The following is a 19045-nucleotide window of genomic DNA, read 5'->3' as shown; positions in this document are numbered from 1 at the left end:
GTCCCGGTTTGAATTTGTATGCTAATTTGAAGTAATAGCCCCTCTTTGAGGGTGCGAGGGAACAATTCCATCACACCGTCTACGACAGCCGCAACTCCACCCCGCCAAGCGACGTGGGCACAGAGGCCGGGTTATGATAGACGACGAGGCGGCCTGCAGGAATGGCGACCGGGCCCGTGGCCCAGTCGATTCGACCTCATTTATTCCCGTGCAGGCCGGCGTGAACTGTCACCCCGTTTGCCTCATCACACGAGCATCGCAGTCTCAGCTGACGCCAACGCAACTGCATTGTCACCAATGTGTCTGCGGCTGTTGATTTGATTCAGTGAGAAGCTTTCACGCGTGGCCGGGCAGAAAACGAGACAGCTCGGAGAGAGGAAACACAAGATGCATGTATCAAATGAGCTGAGCCGTGTCGTACGCTCGCCACCTTGGCCCTCCCCCGGCGCGCTGCGAAAGCGTATGACACTACTCGGCTATCTTTAAATTAATCTCTACGAAAGATAACGTTTCACCATGGCGGATAAGGTGATGCTTACTTTGCTTCCTGCTGACGCAAAACGACCATCATGGCGGACCGTAACAGTATAACCTATATCGCAGGGATGTTTTAAGTAAGCAAGCTTAATGAAATTAATAGCGATTTTTTATTCTTCTCATTTCAAATTTCTAGTTTTTGTTCATAAAATGGCCACAAGATGGTGACTGGGTACACTGTAGGTACATACCAGCAGAAAAGGCAACAGGTGATTATAGTAAGTAAATTAGCTATCTTGTCTGTAATGCATTCAACAGAAAATTGAATATTAACATTCTCTTATTCTCAATCGAAGATAGGTGTGTAGCATAAGTATAGTTTTCCTTTAAGAGGCGTGGCCAACTGAATGACATCAGGAGCTACAGCAGGACTCCAGCTCAAGCTAGCCGTTTCCCGAGTGTTCAGTGTTAGCGTCTGCAAGTGTGTTCATTTTGCAGTTGTGTATTTGATTGTCCAGTTAAATAAACAGCTGAACGTGAACGACTCATTTTCTCCCCACTTGAGTGGATTGGAATCTCGCTTGTCACATCAAGTAGCTCGTCACTTGAAAAACTCACAAGTTGGGGCACTCGTACGTCAAGTTGGGCTGCCTTATGAAAATGAATTATGTATGAAAGTGCACACCAGAACAACAGGTGACGCTGTAACCCCGAGACACAATTAAGGCAAATTAAGCAAATGAAGCATAAATTAATTATTCATCACAGAATATCTATTAATATCACACTTGACTATGTTTATGACTATGCAGAAGTTTTAGTTAATTACTTTTAAGTTTTACATTTGTAATTTTCAGTTTAAAGCATGCTAAGCAAAATGTAAAAACAATTATGATAAATAAATAAAAAACATACACACATTCGAAACTGAGTTATTTTTTAAATTATTATTTTTATTTTATTTGGGAAGTGGGAAGTGAGATGGTGGTGGTGTGGGGGGGCACACCACGTGACAGAGGAAGCAAGCGGAGCTCGTGGTTTGCATCCTCACGGTGCTGCCTGTGTTGGAAGCGAGACAAGCCGACCGGAAGAATCCGTCGTGTCGCAGCGGTGACGATGCTGTAGGATCGCGCACCCTAAAGCTAGTTAGGCTAATGGACGCCGTGGGACGCCGCAGCGACGACGAGCTGGCCAGCCTCACGTGGGAGAGCCTCTGCGAGCAGGTAGGACACTCCGGCATGATTCCACCTTTTATAACAGACACGTGAATACATTTGGTGATGATTGACGCTCTAAAAGCTAGTCCATTTGTTGTTTTCGCACTTGTGTTTTATTGTTTGGCACACCTGAGCTAATCATCTTCTTAATTAGCTCGAGGTTTGCGCTTTCTCTAATCAATTCAACTTTCTCCAACAACTAATCTTTTATTTAAAAAAAAAAGCACCATACAGCCTTTATACGTATTTGAACATCGAAATCATTTTTTAAGCTGCAGTAACAAGTACAAAAGAAGTAACAAGCCACGTGAGCATTGGCTAGGTTGGCGCGTGTAAGTGCAACTTGTTGGTTGCCAGGTTTTACTTTCAACCCCCTTTCAATTGACAAGTTCAAAAATGACGCATGCTGTTCAAATATTTGCAGCTATTTTGTATTTTCAACCAAAATGTCAATTTAATATCACAGTGTCAAACATTCTTTGTTAGTGCAGCAAATCTTTTTCAGCTGTAAGAAGATAACATTTTTCCACTTGCTGTTAACTGAAGATGACTTTGCGTGTATTGAGGAAAAAGTAATGACCAATCAAGGCTCACCTGTTTTCTGGGTTTGGTCAGCAAACTGAGCCATGATTGGTCGTTACAGGTGGTGTCATCTTCAGTCGAGAGCAAGTGGCAAAAATGATTTTTTTTTTTATTATAAAGGTATTAATTGTTCCTAAAAAATAATGGTTATCACATGAATTATAGACAAAATATTATCTTCTTACTGCTTAAAATGGCTCAATGAGTCAAGTATCCCTTTTAAAATCACAACATGAAAAAGGATAAAAGTGGCACTTGGTGGATGTCTTAAATTCATTACAATGTGGTGACTATTTACCAAGCATAAGCAAGCGTGGAAATGTCTAACTATTGTGAACTACTTGTTGCTCCCATTCTGTTTTTACTTTAAAATGAAAATGCTGCTGATGTCTGCAAAAAAACTTCTAGCATGATGTTTACTGTGTCTCTAGAATCCTATTTAACTTAAGACACAATATATACATACAAATCAAACAGTTAATGTTTACTTTTTATTTATTTTTTTATTAACAAAGCCACTTTACCTGTTTGTGCAATTACTGTTTTTGTACTATATACAGTATAAAAACAATATAGTTGATGTTCTTGTCCTTCCAGAATTTGCCATCTGACTTCTATTTTATCCAGTTTTATTTTATTCTTTGTGTCTTACTACCTTCACATATGCACAAAACGTAGCAATTTCATTGTATACTCTATACATGATGTACAATGACAATAAAGTTACTCTATTCTAGTTGCCCTCTTGTCAAAGCAGGTCATCTCCTCCTGGCCAACCATGTTGTTAACCCTTACCCACCTCCGCCCCCTCACCACCCCTCCCCATCCCCAAATCCAGCTGTGTGGGTAAATAAATAAATAGGAAGCAAGTAAAGGCAAATGTTGACAGAGGCCGTCCTTGTGGCCACATTAGCCACTCACGCTTGAGCGCAGTCGAAAAAGGCGCTGAATTATTCACTCGTACACGCAACCGTGATCGACTGTGGACTGTGTGTGTGCGCGCGTGCGTGTGTCTGGGCCTGTAAGCAGTTTTTGGGGCCTATGCCTTCACTTTCTGGGCATTGTGGGAGTGCACGATGCCTAATTAGTATCAGCCTCTCTCTATCTTTCTTGAGGGCTGCTGTCCACGGTGCTGAAAGTTTCAGTCTACACTTTTTCAAAAGTTGTACAATGTAACAATTTACGCTCAAACTGTCAGATATTGCGGTATCTATAAGGTTCCCTCAAGATAGGACGACACTACAGATTAAACTGCATGAAAATTTGCAATTGGGGTCAGAAAAATGGTCACAGTTAACTCTTTGACTGCCAGACGTTTTCAAAAACGGGTTGTCGCCAGTGCCAGCCGATTTAAGCATTTTGAGTGATCTTTCAAGGTCCACAGAAAATGTTGTGTTTGGACTATGGAAACACACGTACTACCAAATGAAAGATTGGACTCTCAGCTTTCATCAGAAAAAAAAGTTTGTTTCTACCTTATTCCGTTCTTCAGTAATCAACAATAGAAAATGGTTACTTTCACCGAAATTCTCTCTTTTGAAACAAAAAACGGAGAAAAAGAGCTTTTTGTGAAACGATGTTATTTCATGCACTCTAGTGAATTTTACACTTCTTTTTGTCCATGAATGATGCCACAAACACCTAAATAGTGCTTTACTTCTGTAAAACGCTTTCACCAACAATGAAAAAGTGTTTTTTGATTGCAAAATACGTTTATTTCCATTCAACAGTGTAACAATTTGACAAAACAATTTCGCAAACTATTTACAAATGTGTGCAACTGTGGTACTACTTACAATTATGTGGATGTTTCAAATACAGTTTTTCCTTTTGTAACGCTCTCCTGCGTGCAAGGAGACGCCAGGACTCGCACAACAGTTTACTTTCACTTTCACATTGGTCCGTTTTGCGTGCAAACGTTACACTTTCTTGACGGCCTTTTTTTCCGGGGAATAAAAAGCAAGTAGCAGACTGTACACACTTCCTCCGATGAATATGCATTGGACTCGGGGCACTCTCCGTCGTCCGATCGAACGTCCGCCTGTGCGTGCTCGGTTGCGATCCGCGTTATGACACCGTCATAGCCGCCGCATCAGCGGTTCCAATTTCGCCGTCAAGCTCGGATTCACCTTCATCATCATCGAGGATGATCACCGTCGTCATCAATGTACTATTTTAGCGTTGGTCGATGCCTTTCGTCTTGTAAGTGTAGAGCTGCTTGCAAACGCTCGCCATTGCCCGTTCCCTCCTCCATCTAGCTCAGTGGTGTCCAAACTCGGTCCTCGGGGGCCGGTAGTCCCGCAGGTTTTGGATATTTCTCTCCTCCAACACAGCTGAAGCTCATCAGCAAGCTCTGCATAAGCATGATAACGACCTTGTTGATTGGAACAGGTGCGTTGGAGCAGGGAAACCTCAAAAACCTGCAGGACTACCGGCCCTCGAGGACCGAGTTTGGACACCACTGATCTAGCTCCATCTAACGTCTTCTACTGCCGCGTCAATGCTTCTCAACCACGGAGTCACCACCCTCATATTCATCATCAATGATGACCATCGTCGTCAACAATGTGCTTTTTCAGCGATGCTTTTGGTCTTTGAAAAAAACGTCTCGGGCGTGAGCTCCTCGCGACCGGCCGCCATTTTTCCTTTGTCTTCCATTCTCATCTCCTGCTCGACGCTCTAGCTCCGCCTCTACTGACGCCCACCCGATCTTGTCAAAAGAGAGTCATCGCTGCCCTCTAGGGGCCAAAAATAGTCATTAGGCTCAAAAAACCTGCTTAAAACTTTCAGGAGAGCTCCGCAAGCCTTCCCAGCACCCGTTTCAAAAAAAAAAAAAAAAATGGGAGGACGTCTTTTAACTCTTTCACTGCCAGACGTTTTCCGAAACGGGTTGTCCCCACTGCCAGCCGATTTAAGCATTTTGAGTGATCTTTCAAGGTCCACAGAAAATGTTGTGTTTGGACTATGGAAACACACATACTACCACCAAATGAAAGATCGGACTCTCATCTTTCATCAGAAAAAAAAGTTTGTTTCTAGCTTATTCCGTTCTTCAGTAATCAACAATAGAAAATGGTTACTTTCACCGAAATTCTCTGTTTTGAAACAAAAAGTGGAGAAAAACGGCTTTTTGTGAAACGATGTTATTTCATGCACTTCAGTGAATTGTACACTTCTTTTTGTCCATGAATGATGCCACAAACACCTAAATAGTGCTTTACTTCTATAAAACAGTACCACCAACAATGAAAAAGTCTTTTTTTATAACAAAAAAAACAGTTTATTTACATAGAAAACAGTAACAATTTGACAAACTATTTACAAAGGTTTACAACAGTGCATGTGTGATTATTTACAATTGTGTGGATGTTTGAACTACATAAATTTTACTTTTGTGTGGTAAACAGTGTAACACTCGCCTGCGTGCAAGGGGACACTGCAAGATTTGCACCACAGCCTTGTCTCACTGCGAATGCCCCTTCGCATGCAGACCCGACACCTTCTTGCTGGCTTTTTTTTCCGGGAAGTAGCAGGCATGTGTTCCAGCGTGTGTTTGGCCATGTTACCATCAAGTCGGCTTTCAGGATCAAAATACGGTGACCTGGTATTTTGTCTGGCTTCCTCATGCTCTTCCATCCCAACTTCCTCCTGGTCTTGTGGCAACAGCCACCCTCTCACCACCTGCTGGATGAACTCCAAAAAAGGTTGACTCGTCCCATTTTTTTTTTTTGTACAATATGTAAGCATTGAACATGCATATTTGGAAAAGATAGGCAACAAACTTTTTGTGCCACTTCAACGTTTTCCGTGTGAATGGGTGGTACGAGATGTTTTGATCCACTCCATTCATCTTGGAATTGTAGTCCACAACACAAATTGGTTTTTCGAAAGGCACTTTTTTTTTTTGTGCCTTCCGCCACACCTCCACTGTCCGCATTTCATCTTTGTGAAACGTTGTCACCATCCTCAATAAACGTTTGTCCTGCCATGCCACAATTAAAACATTTGTGTTGTGCCTTACCAGTTTCCCCCCCACCCCAAGGCCAGTGTTGGTTAGGCACGTTATCTCACTGGGTTCACCCCTGTTCTTCCTCAGCGTTCCACAAACATTGGTGTGCGCTGCCAGGAGACGTTCACACAAAGCAATAGTTATAAAAATTGTCCATGAATAGTGTGTACCCATTTCCTGGCAGACGATCCAGTAAGTTGAACACTGTATCGGGGAGAGAACAACTAATGCCAACATAGGGTTGCATATTGAAACAATAGCCGGTTTGGGAGTCACACAAAATATATGATTTGATCCCATATTTGACCGGCTTTTGGGGGTTGTACACTTTGAACGAAAGACGTCCCTGGAAACTCATCATTCCCTCATCAATACAAATATTCCTGCCCGGTTGAAACAGTTCCTTGAACTTGTTTACAACGTGATTGAACACAGGACGAATTTTAAATAGTTTGTCGTCTGAACTGTGTGCCGTCTCGTTGTCGTTGAAGTGCAGGAAACTCCAGATGAGCTGGAAGCGGTTTCGAGGCATTGCGCGACTGAAGAATGGTGTCGTCTCTATTTCATCCTGAGTCCAATACATTTCGATACTGGACTTGTTTATATACCCAGTAAGGAATTGGAGTGCAAAAAATGTTTTGAGCTCAGACACAGACACTGGCTTCCAAGCACGACTCCTGCAGTGTGGCAGACTTTCAGCCCGTTTTTGCATTGACTGACGTGCAAATAAGTTTGTCTGATCAGCAATGTGCTGCAGAAGTTCGTCTGTGATGAAGAGCTGCAAGTCAACTGGCCGGGTTGAATTCAGCTCTGCTGCGGCACCTCTTGGTCCTGGCTCCACAGTGAAGGGGAAGGAGTTTGGCTGCCAGCCTGCTTCATGCCAGCCAGATTTTTGGGGATCTGCAAATATACATTTCAATATCATATAATATTCATTTTAGATCAGTGTGATGCAATATATATATATAAATATATATATTTACGTTTTTTCTTGGATCCACTGGTTGATGGACCTTTATTCTGCTCACTCTGAGGAGCGTCACTCTGAGCTGCAGCTGAAAGAAATATATACAATTACAATAATATCGAAAGAGCGTTTTCTTTTGTTGTTGCGGTGTATTGAAAACACTTTTTTTATACCTCTCTTTGTCGTCTTTGCAGTGGGACGTCGCTGTGAGCACGATCCACGATCTATGAATGCACATTCACGTTACACGAGGTGCTAGCAGCGTGCTAGAAAAGTATCTCATAGCAAGTTTGTGCTTACCTTCGACGTCTTCTGCGGATGAAATACTGTCCGAATCACTTTCTCCGTGGTCAGACTGTACCCACTCCTCCGAAGAATATCCATCGGACTCAGGATACTCTTCGTCGTCGTCCGATTGAACGTCCTCGTGCGGAGAAGTGCTCGGTCGTGCACCACGTTTTCCGGCGCTAGCACCGCTAGCCTCCGAGGCCTTAACACGCGGTCGAAGCTGCCGCCGCGTCAACGCTGCAACTTCGGCATCAACCTCATTGTCGCCATCATCATCACCTTCGTCGGATTGAACGTCCTCGCGTGCAGAAGTGCTCGGTCGTGCACGACGTTTTCCGGCGCTAGCACCGCTAGCCTCTGAGGCCTGAGGACGTGAACGAAGCTGCCGCCGCGTCAACGCTGCAGCTTCGGCGTCAACCTCCTTATCACCATCATCATCGCGGTCATCATAATGGTGCACTTTAGCACTGGTTGATGCTTCTTCTTTTCCAAAAAATCGATCAAGCGTGGTCTGCTTCTTACCGTCGGTCGCCATTTTTCGTCTCTCCTCAACTCTCGTCTACTCCTCGACGCTCTAGCCCCGCCTGGCCTTTTATACTACTGACGCCCACCCGATCTTGTCAAAAGAGAGTCATCGCTGCCCTCTAGGGGCCAAAAATAGTCCTTAGGCACAACAGACAGATTTGAAACTTTCACCAGACATGCGGGAGGGTTTCCTCTACCCATTTCAAAAAAAAAATCATTGGATGACGTCTCTTCTGGCAGTGAAGCGTAGGTTTTTACTTGACGTCTTTAAACGTCAGTGGCAGTGAAAGAGTTAACGTCTTTGGCGCTCCTCCGTAGGTTTTTGCAGAACGTCATTTAACGTCTTTCGCAGTAAAAGAGTTAACAGTATTTATTTATTTTTTTATATTGTTAATAGATATTTACTCATGGGAGTGGCATAGGTAAAAAAAAAAAAAACTGCCTGCAATACTCAAGTATTAATCCTCCAAATGATACCAAAGTTGGACATCAAATACACATAAAAAAAGAAAACAAATTCTCATTTGTACGTGTAAACTTCTAATAATAGGCACAAATTTAGAAATATTAATTGAAAAATACACTAAACTAGAGAAAAAAACACAAATATAACATGGAGAATATTACTTAATAATAAAAAAAAAGTGTGAAAAAATAGCCATCTGAAAGTATTGGAAACTTTAAGTTTGGTCGGCCCGCGTTGGCACCCGGTGGAGCGGCCATTGATTTACGTTTGCGCGCGCGCGCGTGTGTGTGTGTGTGTGTGTGTGTGAGTGAGTGTTGACTGCCTTCAAGATGGCTGGCAGCACTGATAAGAAGAACGACATTTGGGAGGCCGCGTTATCTACTGGGCCATCGGCAAACTTTGCTTCATGGCTTCAGTCCACGCTTGTCCCAGAGGAGAATGTTTTTTTCTCTCCCCTTCTTACTTTTTTCCTTGCTCATCAACAAGTGTACGCCCGCTGAACGCCAGGCCATGCTTTAATGAGCAACATATTGCAGAGATACACATGGATAATTACCTAATCGAGACTTTTGTGGAAGTGTCGACACTTAGTCACCGCTGACCTGCTCGCCGTCTGGCTGCAACATGTTGACGTCAAGGCTGTTACTTGCTGAAAACAAAACGATGGAACAATCATAGCTGAAGAATTGACCACTAGTAAGAACAAGTGGTGCTTTGAGATATGAGTTTAATCTGTTGAGTGAAAAATACTCAAAGCGTACAAGAGTAAGAACATAAAAATAGAATGGAAATAACTGTTAGTTTCTGCACCTTGATTTAATGCTGCAATCACACACATGTGCTACTCCTTCTGGTGTGCACATGTTGGCCACTGGGCGGCAGTATAATGCAGTCGTGCAAATCCAAACGGATACGAATAAGTTTCAATTCAATAAGTTGTGATGTTAGTAATTTTTTTCATAGAGGCTACATATATATATATATGCCTGTGAGTCTTGTATTATTATCCGTCAAAGTCTGTAAAGTTGTGTCACTCTTATCTCAAGGCACCACTAGATTGTGATTGCATTGGAGTGATCCTATTAAAATCAAAATAAGTCAAATCAGTTTACATTTGTTTTCTATTCGCTGCTGGAGTTGGCCCAATTGGCCCAAGAGGTCGCTGAAGCCAAAGCGCTGCACCGTTCGCTAAAAATAATGCAGAGGCTTTCTTGTATCCGCTTCCCGTTTGCCTGTGATTATGCGTGGGGAGAGAAAAAAAGCACCTTCTTCCTCGCCACTCGACAATCTGTTGATCCCCGGCGGAATCTCGAGATGAAAGGCGTCGGCGGCGTGAAGCATCCTCGCCTTCTCACCGGGAGGTAAAAAGTACTCTGGCAAAACTTTGAATGGCACAATTCAGCGGCGGCCTTTTTTGATGGCGGCTCGGAAACTATCGCATCCCAAGCCTGCGACACCCCACCCCCCGCCAAGGTGTTCCTTTTGATTACCTCTGCAGCAGATTAATTGCTTTTCTGAACCCCCACCCATCTGACGCCTGCTGGCTGCTCAAAATGGACGCCTGCCAGAATGGAAAAAACAAAACAAATCCCTATTACTGACCTTTGCTTCATTTTGCCCCCATCAGCGGTGTTGTGTTTGCTTTGTAGTGAACACACAGTAACGACGTAGTTCCTTTTGAGTTCTGTTTTCATAGCCCAATCTTGCTAAGGTGTTGGATAGACCCAAGTTCCAAAGAAAATAGTAGCGCTGGTAAACATTTGAAGAGTTTCCCTGATTGTTGCCATGGATTTTTTTTTTTTATATGCTGAAAAAACAGTAGAAGATAATGCAAAATTATTTGGAAAAAAAAAGTAACACAAAAATTATACAAAACATCTTTGAAAGTTTTACAAAATATTGGCCAAGAAAAAAAAACAATTCGCAAAAATTTTAGATAAAATTAAGAAGACAACATTTTGCAATGGACGCAGCATAGTATTAGTAGTAGAGTAGGTCACCAAGAGAGAGGACGGGTTCGCGGGTGGTTGTGATGCAGCATTTTTTTTTCTGTCATCTTATCCTTATTGCTTGATGAAATACATTTTGGCCTTGAGTTGTTGCCGGTGAAGCAATTTCACTTTATTTTGCTTCCCAACCCCCCTACACCCCCTTCATTGAGTGCGTTTGCCTTTGAGACACACGTGCGCATCCCATCTATTCCCCTTTTCCTCCTTCAGGACATCCTGAAAGCATGTCCTAGGGGGAGGAGGAGGAAGAGGGAGGGCGGTGCGTGTCAATGATTTATGCTCTCCATTTTGCCAGCAGCCCACCTACATCCACAGTTTGGGCTCAAATGCTCTCGATGTATGACTGAAGCTGAGGTGGCTTCGTTCGAAGTTCCCACGGGTGTGGGAAAATCTTCCAAACGCTCCAAACTGGCATTTGGAAGATTTTGAAAAGTGCATCCATTTTGGATCAAGGCCGTTAAAGTGCTCAGACGTCTTTCTTTCAACTCTGAGGAGACGGTGCGTAAAATAAAGCTCATGCGCAAGGAACCATATTGGGCAAAATGGACACCACGTGTTTCAATTTAATTTGAATTTCAATTCCACCATCTGACTTCTCGCAGCCAATCAGCAAAGAAAGACACTGAGAATAATGAAAAGATAATTAAAAACTCACTATGTAGCGCCTCAGTTTAACTGATTGACCTGAAATTGTGTGGACTTGTCTGTCATCATTGGTTGCATGAAAAAGCTTCACTCAAGGATCTGTGGCAGGAATTGAACAGGAAGTCAGCCATTTCCTTTCAAAGAGTTGACTTTCAGGAAATGGATGCCACTCAAATGCATTCCAGTTAGAAGCTGCGATCCTTGACACAAAAGCAACACTAAAACCATCAAATCAAACTTTCATGATCATTTTCACAAGTGACCATGAAAAAGGGGGTTCATTTTGAAATGTTCCTCACTCGTCAATTTTTTTTCCTGACCGAAGTGAAAGTTTAGGCCGCTTAATTGGTTCAGGTGCCGCAAAGAGCGCCGCGGGGCTCCTCTCATACAGACGGCCCACCCACGTCAAGTGCAAATCAGCATGTGATGAGCGCACTGACTCATCCGCCGGCTCGCCAACAGTGCGACCAGTGTGGTGTTGATGATTCTCGCTCTCAGCAAAAAAAGCAAACAAAACAACAATGGCAAAGAGTTAGAGCTAATTGAGCTGGGAGGTCCGGCAAGACCTTCTGAAGATCGCTCACTCACTCACTCGTCACATCCTTTCTATTCATTCACTACCATCTGGATGTCTTTTTTGCTCTTCAATTGTTTCTCAGTAGGACTGAGTGTCCTACTGAGAAATAGAGACTGACTTGTATTGACTGACAAATATGTTTGAACGTATTTGCAAATACATTCGTACGTGCTTGTAAATACGTTCAAATGTACTTGTAAGGTAATGCTAAAACGTAGCATTTTTTTTCCGCTCAATCCCCCCAAAAATATTTATTTAGCATTTGACCAAGATTCTAACAAATTGTTCATAAATTAAGTATGCAAACATTGTTTATTCATAATTTGTATGGTTTATTATGTCTGCAGTGCATTATTTCCGTTTGGCATTTTGCTTGTGCATGCATATATGCCATTATGCTAAGTTTTTAGCATTTAGCCTACAAGTACATTTGAAACGTATTTACCAGTCAATAATGTTTACTCCACATTGGCAGCTCCTTAATACCGTTCAAGTGGTGATGTCATTTTTTTTGTTAACTGCTATAATGGCTTACTGGTCAATTCTACATGATGGCTGCAGGGGGAGCCCTGAAACCCAATTATTCCAGCTTTCCTCGTGTAAATTCAAAGCGTGACGCCCATGCGGTGTAGCGTCAGTATCGCTGCACTCCATGCAACAGCTAAAACGGGCTCCATTGTGTGTATCACGGCCCACTAGCTGACAACAAAAGCAGATTATGTGTTCTATTTGAGGCATATTAAGATGTAACATGCCGGCGGATGGGCCCGGCGCGGCCCACCATAAAAGCCGCCGGCAAGCTGCTGAGACGGAGGCTCTGCGCCGTTTTCCGTCTTTTAGCTGCACTAGGGGACTGATTACGGCGCGGCTAAGGGCCTTTACCTGGAAAGTCACTTTCACGTCCTGGTCCGCCATTTGTTAGTGTGGCTAATGTCTCATTAAGCCTCACAGAGGGGGAACGTTGTGCTCTTTGGGTGAAGGTTACACTCCCAAAAGCTCGACTGATGATCGCCGTGCCACAACAAGGCCGATTTGTGGTCGAGCTTCATTAACCCATCATCTAGTCATGTTACGCTCACCTCCCTGAAATAGAGGCTAAACATGAGGGCTCTGGGATAAATGGGGCAGTGCCTTTTTGAAAGGACAGAAAAAGGAACAAGCAGGAAGCCATCTTGGGGCTTGCTGGGAAATTCTACATTTTGAGCAAAAATAATTACAAAGCAATCATAAGCTTTTTGTGGTAAACAAGCCAAAGGCCTGCGCTCTTGGCCTGAGAATAATTAAAAGATGCACAAACCCCCTCCCTTCCCGAAATGGACGAGGGGCTGCTTAACATGCGTGCAATTTGGCATTTGCTCTTCATCCGAGGCTATTGCTTTTCTGTATCGTGAAAGCTGAAACTGAAACACCCTCATTTGTTAGGATTTGTTGGAAACACTCATCCGCATTTAAAAAAATCGGAATTGTACTTACTGTTCTCATTGAAAAAACAAAAGAGACATATGGGCAAAAAAATAAATAAATCGGGATTTCTTCATGCTTCTGATTGGCTAAAATGGAAAATGGACCACCTGTTGCTTTGGCATGGGCATTGGATGGGAGCCAATCCTAATCAATAAGGTCCTTTCCTCCCCGAGCTCAGAGTCAGCTGGGTCACGGCGTCCTCCCTACCTGATGACTAGCGAGGTTTTTATCACGTGGAGCGCAGACATGGTCACCTTACCCCAGGACTCACTTGAGAGAATGTCATTGGAAATCAATAAGCGCCCTCCCTCTCCCCGCTCTTTAATTGTTATGGGGGGGAAAAAAAAGAGCTCCCTTGTTAGTGGCGGGTGGTGTTGCATCGTCAGCCAGGACGGCCTGACTTTCATTTGCTTCCTCTTTTGGCACGCTGGCTAACTCATTGTTTGCTGTCAAAATTTGGATGCGAAAGCCAGCTAGCTTAGCATTTGCCTCGGTGAAAACATCAGACTTGACTCTAGTCAGATTAAAGGACATGTATCACGGTATTTTAAGCCATATAATGATTAAGTTTTACCTTTGACACCATGGCAATGTCATTTTTAAAAATATTATTAAATATTAGGTACTATGCTGGCTATTTTTCTCACGGAACTAAAACGCCCAGTTCAATAAAACCCCGCCTCTCCCCGTGTGGTTGCCGCGCCCCTCTAGCCGACTGCTGAGCGCACCGCCCACAAAACTCTGGAGCACTGCGTTCTGAGCGGCCACGCAAGACCGGCCAGGCCTTGCAGTACAAACGCGTCTTCTTTAAATGTGGAAATTGCATGTTCAATTCTTCATTTAACATTTGAAACGAAACGGCTCTTTTGCCGCAAGAAATCTCAGTGGAGGAGGAAGAAAGAAAAGAAAAGAAAAACCCCAAGTGGGACCCGGGATTTTCTGCTTACAGGGCAAGCGCGCTAACCAATACACCATTGATTCAGTTAGTGTCAGCCATGGAACCTTTCTGGGAATTTAGGGCGGCCAATTGTCATTGCAAATGTGAAGGTTTTGCTTTGAATTCATTTGGACAGAATGTTCACTGATAAAGGCTACTTTTATCACTATTCTGCAAGCATGGAGGCCTCAGAAATAGTGGCCGCATGTTTCGTCCGCTTTGGCGGTGCAGGGGTGGGTCCGCACCTGATGACGTCATATAGTGAGTACCCGCTTGTTTTCTCTGGTTGGGAGGGGCTGGTGCTTGGAGAGCAGAATGACCTAAAATTTCTCATAGAGGAGCGAATGGAGGAAAACACAATTTCTGTGATGTTTTCGATGAGAAATTTGCATTTTAACATGGCTAAAACCTCCTAAAAGTAGATTTTTCACATTACTGTCAAGCCAAAACGTTGTCAGACTTTGGTCATGTGATGTTTGCAAGCTGAGCCATGATTGGTTGTTACCTGATATTTTTATCGTCCTATGTAATATTTTTAAATCATTTCAGTACATTACATTTTGTTGATGATCTTTAAGAGGGCCCTCTATGGGACTGACAGTTGGTCAAACATGACATCAGCTTCATGTGAGTTATGTGTTTAATTGAGAAGACGATGACATAAAACATAATAGACAATGTGGAGAGTAGACTATTTTGAGACCATTAAAAACTGTGACTGTGAATATTCTAGTATAGCTAACTAACATTAGTACAGATACTGAATACAATGTGGCTAATGTTTGCCTTACTCAACTTTGACTTTATGGAGGATGTAAACATGCGCAGAGTTGTCTTGTTCTTTCCCTTCTAGTGATAATGATGGTGAAGCTTTGTCGGGGGCCCCTGTTGTTATAAATACACTGCCAGTGCTTTTTCTTCTCCTGGAACAAACACTGATGTGGCCTCCCCCAGGGAAGACTGGCCTTTTCTTAGCACTAGCGCCCTGCCTCCTGACAAGGAGAATGGAGGCAGAGCTGTAAAGAGAAGAGGGGAAAAAAAGTTTACCACAGCGCCACACAGCTTTTTAATTCTATAAAGTACTGCCATTCAAATCTGCCGTCAAATTTACATATAAAGTGTCCAATCGTCACATTTGTGTACAAGAGGGTTTGCTTTTGTTTTGAATGGATTGGACCGGCGTGGCGTTTAGTGTGCAAGCGGCGCAGATAAGAGCGGTATAAGCAAATAGTGCCACTGATTTGTCTCCTTGGCACCTTGCAGGATTTACGGCGCGAGTCTGTTCAGCCATCAATCAATCGTGACGCACTCCAAGGACAACTTTGTCTCTTTATGCAATTTGTAAGGCTGTCCAGTCAAATTGATTCCTTAAGCACAAGCCGTCCGCCAAAAAAGAACATTAACCTCCCGTGTTTGCCGTAAACAAGACAATAAATGATACCACTGCTGCCTGTCAGTGCATCCGCACTATGAAAAAACAGGGGTGACAAACAACAAGATGAACAGTGATCGCAGGAATGATTGATTCAATTGGATTTAATGGAACACTGTTATCAATGGTTCGGGCATTGTCCTCCATTCTTCACACCACCAAAACACGCTCCCACCACATTTGTGAATTGTTATGGCTGGTGATCCATGGTTACCGTGGCAACCACTGAACTGCTATTTTTCTTTATTAAGAGGCCAAGCTAACAAAACACATTTAATTTGTGGAAAACAGTCAGTCAAGACTCACATCAAAAGGTTGCATTAATGTTGGTCGAATTGCAGCCGCATGGTAAATGTTAACGTTAGCAGCGGCCCAAGTTTCAGTTACCATTTTCTCTACTGCCTGAAACAACAAGAAATAGAAACACATGGAGCTCTATGGGGAAAGATTTCTTAATGTTTACAGCTCTGAAGTGAACATTTTACTGGAACACACCACAGCAGTGTGCTTCACCATTAATTAAAGGTGGGAAAACAGTCACAGTCACACAAACCTTTGACAGCTGGCACAATTCGCGACTATCGCAAGGTTTGTGACAACACACAGGCGGCAAAAAAATCGAGTTCATTTCAGTTTGATCAGCGCCAGCTTCGATGGGGACCCCAAACATTGCGAGGACTGCCTGACAAACGGCGACGCGACGTGTCAGCCTCGCTACGCATTTTGTGCGTGTGATAAGACAAATCTAGAGGGAGGGAGATCCAATATTAGCAACACGAGCGCTCGCTTTGTACAAAAGCGTTCTCTTTGGCTGAGACATCCTTGGCAGTCGCATAGCCAAATGGGAGAGATCGGTTCACATGCTGTTTTTTTCTAAAATATTATTTTAAGGTCGTGAACTCACCTGGCTTCCAAAATTCATAGAAAAAACATAAAAAAAAAAAAGACACAATAATGTGGCTATAATAATAATTATAATATAATAATAACAATAATTGGCAACCTGCAACAAATTATTTATGGAAGACAAAAATGCCACAAAATGATGCCAAAACCTTTGGGCTCAGTCCCTATCCCCCATTCTATTTAATAAGACAAGGTGACAAGGGATTGCATTCACTATCCCATTTTTGTATTAGATCAACATATCGTTATTAGATCAACATATCGTGAAGGCCAATGACCAGCTTGACGATTTGTGTGAGACCCTGGCCACATGGAAAGGATTTCTATCTTTCTTCACACAGAACCAGTGTTTTTTAGTAACCTAAAAAATGGCAATTTTCTAAACACAGTGAATACATTTGAAAATGCTGTCCTTGCGTTACTTGCAGAAGAGTCTTAAAATATCTTAAATTTCCAGCAATGTTCCCTTCTGATTGTTGGTTTGGCCGAAGACCTTTGGAACCTCCAAATTTCCTCCACACTCCCGCTGATCAAAGGGGGAAGGGTCAACCCAAACAGGTAACAACCAATCACGGCTCAGCTTCAGAAAACAGTTGAGCCGTGATTGGTCGTTAACTGGGCCCTGGGCAACTGCGATGTCATCTTCAATTGATAGCAATCCTCAGATGGATTTTGCTGCTTAACTCGTACTCCACAACCACAATATTAATCAGAATATGTTTAACTAGTAGGACAAAATACAATATATTTTGAAGAAAATTTTGTAGTTGACTTCCCTTTTAAGTAAAACTTGTCACAAACTAACTAAACTAAACTTCCGACTTCCTGATTTTCACACATCAGCTTTGATTCCGCTTCCGGTTTGCGACGCGTGGGCCGCGTCCCAGTTCTTGCACTTCCGCCTTTGTGCCCCTCGGTTGCACGTTCCCGCTGACAGGTGCGAGTGTGTAGTATGTCTGTCTCAGTTGTCGAAAGCATTTCAGAGAGTTGAGTCGCGCGGTTGGGGGGTGCAAGTGTTGGAACGCGGCCATCAGTGGCCGGAAACGACGCTGTTGTGTGAAACCCGGAAGTCCGAAGTCCGTGGCATCTACTTCATTCCATTAAAAATTTAAAATATTCCCTTACCTTTCCATACCTCTTCTTTCCTTCCCCATTTGTAAAACACTATCGAATACGTGGCCTTTTCCCTTACCAAATAAATGGGGAAATCCATTTGTCTCATTCTTTCTCTTTTGAAAATGTATAATAATTGAGGAAAGATTTTCATTTATATTGCTTACCCTTGAGCTGAAGATATGGAAACTTCCGTGTGATCAGGAACCTCCGACTATACACTTTCTTGGCCGTACTACGTACCAGTGCCCCCAGCCACATGGGCTGCGGGTGACATTACTCATCAGCTCGTCTCTCGTCTGATAGTTGAGGCCATCAAGAGTTGCCACTGTTTTAAAAACAACAAAACAAACGCACATTCTTTCCCTACAAACAAGGTTTATTTATTCACTCTCTAGGAGGCAAAGACGGCAGCGCTGACAAACAATCTTATGATGCAGCCTTCATGTCAGGGCTGGATCCCTCACTAGCACCCCCGTCCCCTCCCCACCCCCCGTCGCCCTTTCCTCTGTCTCCTTCCCATTCTTCCAGCCTGCAGAATGTCTCAGTCACTTGTCACAGTCCCTTTTCCCTAGCCACGGGCCCTGTTGACACAGGAATCCGTCACTCCTCACACGGGACGTGTTGGTGGCCATTATTATTCATGAGGCGGTGTCATCTACTCTGTCACCCGTTGTCGGAGGGGGAGAGGAGTCTGTGCACCGCTGCTTCCCGCCCTCCCTCTCTTTATCAGCCAGGGGTGGCTAATGAGAAGCACTGGGTTAATACCGCCACTGGAACTGCAATGTCTTTAAACCTCTTAATTCATTTTGTGGCTTATAATTGAAACTGGAGTGAACCGCACTCTGGACACAGCTCATTGTCTTGCAAGTCTTTGGCAGTTTGAACTCTGGGGTTCTGCTTGACTTTATATATGTATTTGTTTGTGGAAATTCCCAGATTGCAGCTTTCTCGGGGACAGTCGACTCAAAGGCTTCAAACGGTGTGTCTTACTCTCACCTGCACTGAAGTTAAAAACTGAAGCCTCAGCTAAGACTCTGGGACCTGCTGGATGTGGCTAAGTGTAAATTAAAAACTCCCTGACTTAGTCATCATGCACTCGAGTGTTTAATCAGCATGCAGTGAGCACTGTGGGCTCTAAAACCAGCAGCTCTTACTCTTGCTCACCATCCTCTTCATCCTTCATGCATATTTATCCCCGCAGCTTGTGTCGGTGTCTTCTGAAGATGCATATTGACGGCGAGAGGGCGTTCTCTATCCCTCCGCACAGCATCCGGCACCTCGAGGCCTTCCCTCTCATTTGTGCATGTTGGAGTTGGCCCTGCTTTTCCTACCCGACTATACGGTAGGGCTATGGCCTGTAACGATCAGAGATAATCCGCCCTAGCCTAAATGTAGCTGTAAATATTCAAATGTGTCAGTTGATGATGT

General features: G+C 43.5%; 1 protein-coding gene and 1 long non-coding RNA gene across 8 annotated transcripts in view; one reads left to right on the top strand and one right to left on the bottom strand.

Moving 5' to 3' along the window:
• The first annotated feature begins 1497 nt into the window (after positions 1-1497).
• ppargc1a (peroxisome proliferator-activated receptor gamma, coactivator 1 alpha) overlaps positions 1498-19045 on the top strand; it is a 175325-nt gene continuing 157777 nt past the window's right edge. For all 7 annotated transcript variants that reach the window (XM_077544558.1, XM_077544551.1, XM_077544561.1 and 4 more), the window contains exon 1: positions 1498-1700. In XM_077544558.1, coding sequence (XP_077400684.1) covers positions 1632-1700 — 69 coding nt within the window. In that variant the 5' untranslated portion in view covers positions 1498-1631. The remainder of the gene's footprint in view (positions 1701-19045) is intronic.
• Positions 6918-8012, bottom strand: LOC144035282 (uncharacterized). Its single transcript, XR_013288402.1, has 3 exons — positions 7426-8012; positions 7269-7340; positions 6918-7185 (listed from the first exon to the last, which is right to left on the bottom strand). It is a non-coding gene; the product is annotated as an uncharacterized LOC144035282 (long non-coding RNA).

Source organism: Vanacampus margaritifer, chromosome 15 (genome assembly GCF_051991255.1).
Source record: "Vanacampus margaritifer isolate UIUO_Vmar chromosome 15, RoL_Vmar_1.0, whole genome shotgun sequence".
Taxonomy (NCBI): Eukaryota; Metazoa; Chordata; class Actinopteri; order Syngnathiformes; family Syngnathidae; genus Vanacampus; species Vanacampus margaritifer.
The sequence above is the reverse complement of the archived record's forward strand: the minus strand, read 5'-3'. Positions and strand labels throughout refer to the sequence as shown.